Source organism: Apis mellifera, linkage group LG13 (assembly GCF_003254395.2).
Source record: "Apis mellifera strain DH4 linkage group LG13, Amel_HAv3.1, whole genome shotgun sequence".
NCBI lineage: Eukaryota > Metazoa > Arthropoda > Insecta > Hymenoptera > Apidae > Apis > Apis mellifera.
In genome coordinates this window covers 10761403-10773945 of record NC_037650.1, presented here as the reverse complement: position 1 = coordinate 10773945, position 12543 = coordinate 10761403, and the positions used below count along the sequence as shown (strand labels likewise).

The following is a 12543-nucleotide window of genomic DNA, read 5'->3' as shown; positions in this document are numbered from 1 at the left end:
ATAATAATTAAAATTTAAGGTACTTAAAGATAAATAATTTTAACGAAATATTTATTTTTATTATGTTATTTAAATAGATGGTGATCATTTTATGAATTTTTTGAATGAAATTTTTTGAATGAAAAAAAAATTCTTAATAAATATGTTTCTGAAAAATTAATGAAAAATACGCGAATATTTTGCTACATAGAAATTATTCCAAATATTTTAAAAAGTTAAGAAAAATAATGCAATTTTTTACTATATATTATTAAAACGTATCTTAAATTCCAAATATATTCCATTATTCCGTGATGTTTGAATAAATTAATAATATTCATATTTTGCAGCAAACAACAAATTATAATAATTTGTCCAAATTTGTGATTCGCCAAATATTAAAAAAATGTTCATCAATCTGGAAACACTTTGTGGATTCGTAATAGTGCTTATTGCGTTTTATTATTATTTAACGATTAACAACAATTTCTGGAAAAATCGTGGCATACCTGGACCAAAACCCACCATTGGTTTCGGAAATATGTGGACAGTAATGTTTGGAAAGGAATCGTTTTCACAATTGCTTACTACGATATACAATAAATATAAGGACGAACCGATGATTGGGATATTTTTTAGAAGAAGGCCTGTCCTGCTCCTCAAAGATTTTGATCTCATCAAAGATGTTTTGATTAAAGATTTTTCCAAATTCGCGAATCGAGGATTTTTAAAAACGAATCCAGTAAGTATACATATATAATGTGAAAGAAATTTTATATCTTGTAATCAAATAATTTCAATAAATAAACATTTTTTTTTTTTACATTCAATTCATATTGGAATAAAATGAAAAATTGGAATTTATGAAGTTTTAATGGATCTTATATATAACTGAAATTGAGAGTTATTTTCGTTACAAATGTTTTTAATTTATTATTATTTTAATTTATTATTAATAATATTTTAATTAATTAATATTTATAATATTTTATTTAATTAATTAATATTTATTTTAATTTATTATTAATAATAAGAAAAATGTAATAAAGTAAATACGATCTTTCAACGAATACAGAAAGTTCCGTTGACTAACCACCTTTTCGCTCTGGAAGTGAAAAGATGGCGACCGCTGAGGAATCATCTCTCCCCGGTATTTACATCGGGCAAACTGAAAGGAACGTTCGCGCAAATTCTTAACTGCTCCAATGATCTTGTGACTCATATAGACACTTTATCGAAGATGGAAGACTCTATAAACATGCGTGAAGTTGCTGCCAAATTCACCACCGACGTAATCGGAAGCTGCGTCTTTGGGATCAAGATGAATTCATTGTCGGAAATAGAGAATGAATTCCGTCGAATTGGTAGAAACATATTTGCCACTAATTTTACAAATATATTGAAGATTAGGTTGCTACAAAGCACGCCCTTCCTTCATTCCTTGCTCTGCAAAATATTGCCCGACGAGGAAATGGAAATGTTTATGAGAATTACCAAGGAGACGATGGAATATAGAGAGAAGAACAACCTCGTCAGGCCGGATTTTATGAATATACTTCTGGAGCTTAAGAAACACCCCGAAAGGATTGCTGATATTGGTCAGTATACAAATTTTTAATAAATTTGTGAAATGATAATAAATTAAGATTCTACGAGTAAAAAATAAATGAGAAAATGATTATTATTTATTATTATTTATTATTATTTATTATTTATAAATTTGTGAAACGATAATAAATTAGGATTCTACGAGTAAAAAATAAATGATGAGAAAATGATTATTATTTATTATTATTTATTATTATTTATTATTTATAAATTTGTGAAACGATAATAAATTAGAATTCTACGAGTAAAAAATAAATGGAGAAAATGATTATTATTCATTATTATTTATTATTATTTATTATTGAATAGATGTTAAAAATTTATCACATAAATTAAATTCAATTAAATAAAGACACAACGAGATACAGATAATCCTTGTTGGATGAAACTGGCAGAGAAATATAAGATCGAAACAAATATTTAATATTGTTTTTTAGGTATCATATTTATTTATTGAAATCTTTCATATTTTTATCGAATTTATTTATTTTCATACATATACAGAATTAACGGATGATCTGTTAGCCGCACAAGCATATATTTTCTTTGCGGCTGGTTTCGAAACCTCTTCGACGACAATATCCAACGCTCTGTACGAATTAGCTTTGAATCACGATATGCAAGACAAATTGCGAGAAGAAATTAAGGAATTCGAGGCAAAGAATGACGGAGAGTGGAGGTATGAAACCATTAAAGAGATGCAATATCTGGGAAAAATATTTCAAGGTTAGTATTACGATATTTTTCTTCAAAATTTATCTTGGCTTTTAATTTTTGATTTATGTTATTTTATGGATTAATTTAAATTTATTTTATTTTAAAAATATAATTTCTTAAGTTTATTAGTTTATTTTTTCGTCTAGCTTTTAATTTTTAAAAAGTTAATTGTTATAATTTTTATTCTTTTAACTTCTAACTTTTAAAAAATTAATTATTGTAATAACATAATTGATTCTGATTTTATTTACAGAAACGTTAAGAAAGTATCCAGCATTGTCATTTTTGAGCAGGGAATCAATCATCGACGATTATACATTTCGCGATACTAAATTAACGATTTCCAAAGGTACATTGGTCTGGATACCCGTTTTTCCCATTCATCACGATCCAAATATTTATCCAGACCCAGAAAAGTTTGATCCTGAACGATTTACCGAGGATAAGATAAAGGAAAGGAATCTCATGCACTACTTCCCTTTTGGACACGGGCCAAGAAACTGTATAGGCACGTATATAATACAATAATACAATAATATAATACAAATTCGAGATTAAATTAACTTTTAAATAAGTTTTAAAATAATAATTGATTTGATTCGATGAACTTATAACATTTTTATATATTATTATTATATATATATTATTATTTTATATATATATTATTGTATATTATTATATATTATTGAAAACATATTCCTCTTTATTTTATTTAAGTTTAACGAATTTATTTCAGGTGCACGTTTTGCAATCTATCAAACAAAAATTGGTCTGATAAAAATCCTCCGTAATTACAAGGTTGATGTTTGCTCTAAAACATTAATTCCTTATAAATATGATCCATTTTCGTTTATCTTAGTACCGTTAGGCGGCTTGTATTTGAAAATAACCAGGATACAAGATTGAATATTTATTATTATTTATATAAATATTTATATTTATATTTATGTGAGTAATTTAATTGTACTTGATATTTAAAAAATTGCATGGTGTTTAATTAAATTGTATATAAATACTTGTCGTGATTAATTATAAACTTTAACGGGTATCTTGTGTGCAAAAACAAAACAATCCTTTATATTTATGTCATTATATTTATCAATGATAGTTGTGCAGCAATGAAACATTGTTACATAACATAACAAGTTAAATGATTTTGTTACGAAAATAAATAAAATAATAACTAATAAGCGTGGTAATTAATTAATAATTTTAAAAAGAAAAGAAAAATTTATCGCAAGTGATATATTATCTACAATAATTCATAAAGTGTTAAAGTGAAACAGGAATGAAAAGAGTTAAAGTCTATATTCTTACGATATTTCATGAATCAATTAAGCAATTATATTTTATGAACCAAGATGCATCCTCGGTTTGTCAGGTTTTCAAGTAAAGCAATAGTGCCTTTCCTTCTAATTTTTGTAAATAATTGCATAATTATTCGTTTTGCGCACTATTTCACTAATAAGAAATAGTTTGAAAAAAATGTAATGGCTCATTTATATTCGAAGATACTTTCTGCAGATTTTTCGTACAAATTGTATTCTTCGTATATTTTTCGATTCTCTGCATATTTGGGATTTTCTGCATCTTCTGCGATATCTTCGCTACAACTATTGCTTTCACATTCACTATTATCTATTATTCTTATCTTTCACCTTCTTATTTCATCTCCATATTCATCATGGTTTCCTCTGTCGTTAATTTCTTTATGAATTTGAAGTAATTTCGTCATTCAATAACGAAAAATCAAACTCATCTTCGCCTGAACTAATTTCATTAACTTATTTCATGCTCACAATACTCAACAACTTTGAAAATAATATTTCTATTGTCAAAGATATCGCTCAATCTGCGATCAAGGTACAATTTCAAAAAATCTATTTAATGACATATTATTCTATATCTCATAAGATTATACGTAAAAAGGTTAGGAACCTATTTATGAAGCGATATTCTAAAAAAATCAAACATAAATAAATATTGTCTCTGTTCAATGGCCATCAAAATGGTGGTGGAGAGTCACCATTAAAGCTCAAAGGATTAATATATTTATATATTTTTTTCGAACAATATAAATTTTATATGGAACGCAAATTTAATAAATAATCATTATCAATTATGAAAAATAATATTTCTATTAAATTATGACTTAATGAAGCTTCAAACGACATTGTCGTCATATCAATTTTTGTATTTGTTTTAGTTTCTAAAAAAAGAATTTTTAAATTTCTTTCTAAACTAAAATATAATAATATAATAATAAAATATAATAATAAATTTCTTCTAACGAATATATCAATATTTTGTATGTTATATGTATAAAATAAATAATAGAATATCATAATCATAAATTTAATTCGCTTACATTTTAATATAAATTGATGAACAATGAATGTTATTGTGTGAGAAAAATAAAAAAGAATATTATATAAGATTATTTTAACTATTGTTTAAAGAAAAGCAGAAATTTGTATAAATGAAATTCTTTTACTTTTTTTTTTCAAGAAAATTTTAATTATTCGTAATTTTTACGTTACGATTAAAACGAGTTTTCGACAAGATATGCAGATTGTTTGAATAAAAAATATCGGCGACATCGCATTCATAATTTATAAATACACGATAATTAATTTTTCATGATTGATTTTAATATTCATGATCGATCATTTAATAATGATAATTATTAAAATATTTAAATTAAAAGAAGTGTCAAATTGAATTTTATTATCTTTTATTGAAAGACACAATCGTAGTTTCATTATTCAAACAGTGGATAGATATTCAAATGGAATACTTTAAATTTTCTACTTTTTTAAATTACTTTTAAATTTGTACTATCAATAATTCGCTATTATTCGTAACTATATCATAAATATATCAATTTTTGAGGATGTATCATTTTTTGAACGAACATCTTTTTTTGTTCTTTATTCATTTGTTCATTATTATAGCTATAGTTGTGGATGCAGTATAATAACTTATAAATTGGGAAATAAAATTAAGAAATACCTGAATTGTAATCTCATGGAATAAATTTGGATATTAAAAAAAAAAAAAAAAATTGTCCAATAATACCAAAAAAGATTTTTATAAATTTTTTATCAATAAAGTTTTATTAATATTAATTATAAAGATTTTAATGTGATGAATGAACTTGAAAAAATATAATTTAATTAACTTAAATAAACATTCAGTATATTTACGCAATTTCAATACGCATATAAATATGAATATAAAAACTGCAATTAATCGATCAGCTGTATATTTACGTCAATTGTTGCTAATAACACATTTTTATAATATTTGTTAAGAATTAATTAATATGTCATAATGTAACCTTAACTTTTTTAGAAAAGAAAAAAAAAACATTTTTTAAATTGCAATGTCGCAACTATACCGAAAAAAATAGATTATTTTTATTTTTATTATACGATATTTCGAAAATCGCGCATATGATTTCGTTGATTTTACTCTGCTCATTTCACAGCATTAATTAAATTAGCATTATTCGATAAATTTAAAAATTTTTTTCGATTTTTTAATTTTTAATAATTTCTTAATATAAATCATATATTTAAATTTCTTAATATACTGAATATAAAAATATAAATTTTGCAAATTGTTTCCAGAATTCATAATTTTTATATAAAATCAGTTTTAAAAAAAACATAACATAAGAATCTAGGAAAAAATTATAGAGCAGATTTTTTTATTAAGAAAAGCATCAAAGAAAGCTACCAAATCATTCTTGTTTTTAATATACAAGCTATTTAATATATTTGTGGACAAATGTTTGATCCTAAAAGCCAAAATAAACACAAAAGTTGATACATAAATACTCCATGGTATGACATGTCATTCTCTTCATCTAATACAAATTAATTTGCTTATAATTTAATAAATAATTTTTATATAACAACTTCTGCCCTTGTTTTTCGACAGAAAATTAACTTTTTAAAACGTATTTCACGAAATATATCTTGTATAAAAAAATTTAAATATAATTTTAAATTTAATTTTAAAAATTTAAAAACTTAAATTTAAATATAATTTTTTATATAAATTATGAAAAACAGTATGGTGTTAATAACTTATTATTTTTTTTTATAAAAAATGATTAGTAAAAATGATTAAAAAATCGAATGTATTTGAAAGTGTTATATTATTGAAATAAATTTGATCTTTGCACGTTCATTTACAAAAAACTATAAAAAGAAAGGGAGAGAGAGAGAAAGAAAGAAAAAGAAGAAATTATTTTCTCCTTGAAATTAATTACAATTTTCATACGAAATATTTTTTTTATAATCTCGAAAATTTCTTTTTTTTTTTTAATTGTCTCATATATAATGTAGAAGATCAATAACACTATTGCAAAATTACAAAATTTCCATTAAATTCGCCATGAATTGAAAAACAAACGCCATGGATATATGCAAAATTGAATAAATAAAAATAAAGATGTGAAATTAGATCTGAAATATAGAAGATAATATTAAATCGATAAATATATATTCTTTTTTTTATTTGTTATATTTATATTATGTAGCAAAAAATCTGCTTAAGCATATCTAATTCTTATACATGTGTATATGTGTATGTGTAATTATACGTAATTATCTAACAGATGTTATAAATCTGATAAATTGTTTGACAAATGTGCAGTGAATGTTGAACCGCCTTCGGTGTAGTATTAGGATAGGGAATCTATACCAATACCCCGAGCAGTACAAAAAGTAAATATTAATAATTGCAATTCAGATATTACATTCAATTAAAATTTAGCAATTATTCATATTCAATTCGAGTTCCATTCCATTTTTAACTCTTAATATCGGATATTTGGACGCAGTCAAATTTATGATAGCAAAATAATTTATTAAGTGAAGACTGAATCGTGAATTTTTTAATTTAAATTCAAAAATATAAGTTATAAATTTTGATAATTAAGAAAAAGAAATGTATCATATAAATTCGAAAATTATACGTTAAAATTAAACATCAAATAGTTCTTTATAAAAATATAAAATTACGAATGAAATTCATATATTTTTTTTTTTTTTATAAGAAATTATCCAACGACTGTTTTTATAAACAACGAACAATTCATTTCATAATTAATATTATTTCGTACAATATAATTGTTTCGTTTATTATTTTTGCGAGTTTTTGAAAAAAAAATTTTGTCGTGCATCATTCATTTTATCGTTATTTAAATTAAATTTTAATAATTATTTAATTAAGAATTATTTGTGTTTTTCAGTTCACTGCAGATTGATGTTTAATTTCAAATTTCAAATTTAAAAAATGATCGCCAATTTGGAAATTTTCTGTGGCATAATAGTAATAGTCATTGCTTTCTATTATTATATAACGGCTCGAAACAATTTTTGGAAAATTCGTGGTATACCGGGACCAGAGCCTTTACCTGGATTCGGCAATGTCTTGATGATAGTTTTAGGCAAGGAAGCGCCTTTCCAATTTTTAACCAGGGTGTACAATGAATTTAAAAACGAGGCTTTGATCGGAGTATTTATGAAAACATATCCTGCCTTGGTTGTCAAAGATCCCGATCTTATCAAGGATATCATGATTAAAGATTTTTACAAGTTTCCAAATCGAGGATTCCCGAAAAGTGATTCAGTCAGTATAAACACGAATAAATATTTATAATTATTTCTTATAATTAATTGCACATTTTCCACATTTATTCATTTCAAAGAAAATTTATTTCTTACAAATTCATCAAATTATCAAATTTTGTATCAAATAAAAGAACAAATGATTTCAATTCCTTGTAATTTCCTAGATACATATTTTTAGACAATAATTAGAAATATAATTTGATCAACTTTTCAAAACACAAATCTTTAAATATTTTCTATTATGTATTTCTCTTAATGTGTAATATTTTAAACTTTGAATTTCTCGTTTACATTTGTCGACAATAGGCAGATCCACTGACCCAGCATCTCTTCTTAGTGGAGGAAGAGAAATGGCGGCCATTAAGAACCCAATTGTCCCCAGTGTTCTCAACCGGTAAACTGAGAGGGACATTCACTCAAATTCTTGATTGCTCCAATCATCTTGTGACTTATATGGACAAGTTGGTGGAAATAGGAGAGCCGATCGACGTACGAGAAGTTACCGCCAAATTTACCACGGATGTAATTGGAAGTTGCGTGTTTGGCATCAAGATGAACTCGTTGTCGGGAAAGGAGAGCGAATTTCGTCGATTCGGAAGACAAATTTTTGCTATGAATTTCTTAAAGATACTGAGACTCAGGATAAAACAATTCTTGCCTATGCTTCACTATTTACTCGTTCGTATATTACCACCGGACGAAGAAACGAAAATAATGTTGAAGTTGACCAGAGACACGTTCAAGTTTAGAGAGGCGCACAATATTGTCAGACCGGATTTCATGAATATACTCATGGAACTCAAGAAACATCCTGAAAAGGTTCCTAGTCTCGGTTAGTATGTAATTTTTAAAATTGATAAATCTTTACGAATCAATGTACGAACAATTGTACGAAATTAAAATTACCAGATTGTTCTAAATTGAAACTTTTAATAGAAAAGTACTGTTTATAATTTATTTTATAATTTTTAAACTTCATCATTCAATTCTATTTGTATTCAAGAAATATAATTCTTCTTGAATTAGCATTTGGAAAAAATGATTGAACAAATTAACAACTTTTTAACATAATAGAAAAATACTGTTTATAATTTTTAAACTTCATCATTTAATTCTATTTCTATTCAAGAAATATAATTCTTCTTGAATTAGCATTTGGAAAAAATGATTGAACAAATTAACAACTTTTTAACATAATAGAAAAATACTGTTTATAATTTATTTTATAATTTTTAAACTTCATCATTTAATTCTATTTCTATTCAAGAAATATAATTCTTCTTGAATTAGCATTTGGAAAAAATGATTGAACAAATTAACAACTTTTTAACATAATAGAAAAGTACTGTTTATAATTTATTTTATAATTTTTAAAATTTTCATCATTCAATCTTTTCTATTCAAGAAATATAATTCTTCTTGAATAGAATTAGCACATTTGGAGAAAATGATTGAACAAATTAACAACTTTTTAACATAATATTCAATAGTTCTAATATTCATTTTTCTTATTTTTATTATAGATTTGACAGATGGTTTGTTAGCCGCTCAAGCATTCATTTTCTTTGCTGCTGGTTTCGAGACCTCCTCGACGACAGTAGCTAATACCCTTTATGAATTGGCTTTGAATCCTGATATTCAAGAAAAATTGCGACAAGAAATTAAGGAATTCGAGGCGAATAATGACGGAGAGTGGAAATACGAAACTATACAAGAAATGAAATATTTGGATAAAACATTTAAAGGTAAGTAATTAACTTGGAATTAAATGTAAAATATCGATAATCATATTCGGTATGGAAATTTGTTGTATCTAGATGTGAAAGTTTCATGTTTCGTTTCAAGATTTGCTGCAAAAAATGACATACGTAATACAAAAGTTACATGATTTTATAAAAAAAAAATCTGAATATTTCCATTCCTATAAAAAATTGCATTACAATTAAAAATTAAAATTTTCTATTATAAAATATTCGGCAAATGTTCAAAAATTTGAAAAATAATTTCTCGCATTAAAAAATAAGATTAAAATCTGGAATAAAAAAAAGAAAAAATTGTGTTCTCAACTTGTTCTGTTTCTTAATTATTAATAATAAATGAATTAAGGAAAATTTCTAAGTGAATCTCTATGTAAAAAATATAAAAATTGAAGGAATATAATGATCTTCAAACTTAATGAAATAAAAGCTTATTGCCATAATCCAGTTATTAGATCTTCATGGCTAATCTCCATTATTATTTATATACTCAACGTTATGTTGATCATATATATTAAAAATTGTAGAGCTATAATTGTCCTACGTTCGTTCATGCTAAAAAAAATATCCATCAATTTTCAATTTTGAATAATTAAAATTAGAAATTTATTCATTGTTTCGATTTAACTGCGTTCATTTTAAACGTTTGGTGTAATATGTATGTCATATTTTAAGATCAAAACGCGTTAAAGACGTTCCATCATTATTTTCATAGTGATTTCATTTTTATTTGATTTACAGAAACGCTAAGAAAGTATCCAGTATTGCCATATCTGAGCAGAAGGTCAATCGAGGATTATACTTTCGAAGGCACTAAAGTATCAATTCCCAAAAACACATTGATCTGTATACCAGTTTATCCTATTCACCACGATTCGAGTATCTATCCAAATCCGGAAAAATTCGATCCTGAAAGATTTTCGGAGGATGAGGTAAAGAAAAGGCATTCCATGCACTATTTTCCTTTTGGACACGGACCTAGAAATTGTATCGGTATGTATCGATTTTAACAGAAACGTATTGTACATTGGAAAATTTTGCAGATATTTACATTTGTTTTACAATAATTAAAATTAGATAAAGTTATGTTTTTGACAATAGAAAAAGTTTAAATTCTGATAGAGAAACTTTAAAAATAAATATAAAATATAGATATTTAAGAAATTTTTCATAATAGAAAAAAGTTAGAGTGCATGCATTTGTAAAAAAGAAATATATCCATATATATATTTAAATATTATTTTATATTTACATATAATATATTTCGTTCCAGGTTTGCGATTTGCGATTTACCAATCAAAAATTGCACTAATTAAAATCCTCTCTAATTACAAGATTGAAATTTGTGATAAAACGTTAATTCCTTATAAATATGACCCATTTTCATTCATTTCGTTACCATTAACGGGTATATTCTTAAAGATAACCAAATTACAGAATTGATACGATGTTCCTTTAATTTGATAAAATTGTTTAATGTTACGATATACATATTGTATATTATAAACATTATAAGAATATTTATACATATTTATAATATATATATTATATATATATAATTATTGAGATATATGTAATTATTACAGTCATTGTTAATTGTGTTATAATGAAATTGTGTTATATTTTAAAAGGATAAAATTGGCAAGCATTATTTTTTTTCTTTTTCTTTTAGTTTTTAAATTTCTTTCTCTTCCTATATTCCTATGAATATAAAACACATTTAATAAATATAAAAACAACAAACAAATTTAATAAGTGATTTTTCAAACTAGAATCAAAAAACAAAAATTAGAAATAGAAGAAATTTCAAACTGGAAATACTAAATAATGAAAAAGAAGAAATGGATTGTTAAAATTTAATCAGAAAATTTTATTATTTAATTGTTATTAGATAAAAAAATGTTTAATAATTAGAAAAATATTTTGTACATTTGAATCTAAATATTTTAAAAAAAGATTATACGTATCTAGAAAAAAAAATGTTATACTATTATATTTATTTAACACTTAATATATTTTATATTTAATATATTCAGTTTTTTCTTTTTCTTTTTTTTTTTTTTTTTTTTTTTTTGATACGTAAATCTAATTTAAAACATATGAATATTATTACTACTATATTATTACATGTTATTTTATTATATATATTATGTAATTTATAAATATATATATGTATGTAATTACTTTGTATGCGTATGATTTTTTCTTATACTTTTTTAATAAAACATTAATTAATTTATATTTATGCAACATTTTTCTTTATTAATATAATTGGCGATATTTATAAACATTTATTATCATTCATCAGATTATTTTCTTAATATATATTTATGAATAATTTTTTTTTTTTCATGCAAACGTAACTGCTTGATTATAATATACGTTTTATGCAATTGCAACGTATTAATACTATTTATGTTGCTACTTATATTCAAATTCGAAATAAGATACATCTCTCTTTCTTAACATCATATTTAGGTAAATATTTGCTATAAATATTTTTATGCATAAGCATTTATCTTGTATTGGTTTTGAAACTTTCTTCCAACCATTATCGCCAATATCTTGTATTATCTTGAATTAGCCTAAATTATACTAAGATTACTAAGATATACTAAAGAAATTAAAAAGAAGAAATAAAGGAGATATGACACTATAAGATAAATGATATATTTGAACAAAGTATTTAAAGATAAGAATCATATTATTCCATTGTAAAAGTATAAAAAAGAAAATTAATATTAAATCTTTTAATATTATGATAAATATAGAATGATTAATGTATTCGTGGGATACTTTTAGAAGCAATTTTAAATGCCAAAGTAAACATTAAAATA

The 12543-nt window shown here is 23.8% G+C and overlaps 2 protein-coding genes across 2 annotated transcripts; both read left to right on the top strand.

The window, feature by feature from the left end:
• LOC107965400 (probable cytochrome P450 6a14) lies at positions 1–3242 on the top strand. The gene is made up of 6 exons (XM_026444746.1): positions 1–19; positions 330–721; positions 1055–1577; positions 2092–2313; positions 2558–2812; positions 3041–3242. Exons 2-6 carry the CDS (start codon positions 386–388, stop codon positions 3208–3210), a joined length of 1506 nt encoding a protein of 501 aa, XP_026300531.1. The 5' UTR covers positions 1–19; positions 330–385; the 3' UTR covers positions 3211–3242.
• Positions 3243–7611: 4369 nt separating this feature from the next.
• LOC725087 (probable cytochrome P450 6a14) lies at positions 7612–11217 on the top strand. The gene is made up of 5 exons (XM_026444745.1): positions 7612–7947; positions 8256–8781; positions 9473–9694; positions 10448–10699; positions 10980–11217. The coding sequence occupies exons 1-5, from the start codon at positions 7612–7614 to the stop codon at positions 11147–11149; spliced, it is 1506 nt and encodes a 501-aa protein (XP_026300530.1). The 3' UTR covers positions 11150–11217.
• The last annotated feature ends 1326 nt before the right edge of the window (positions 11218–12543 follow it).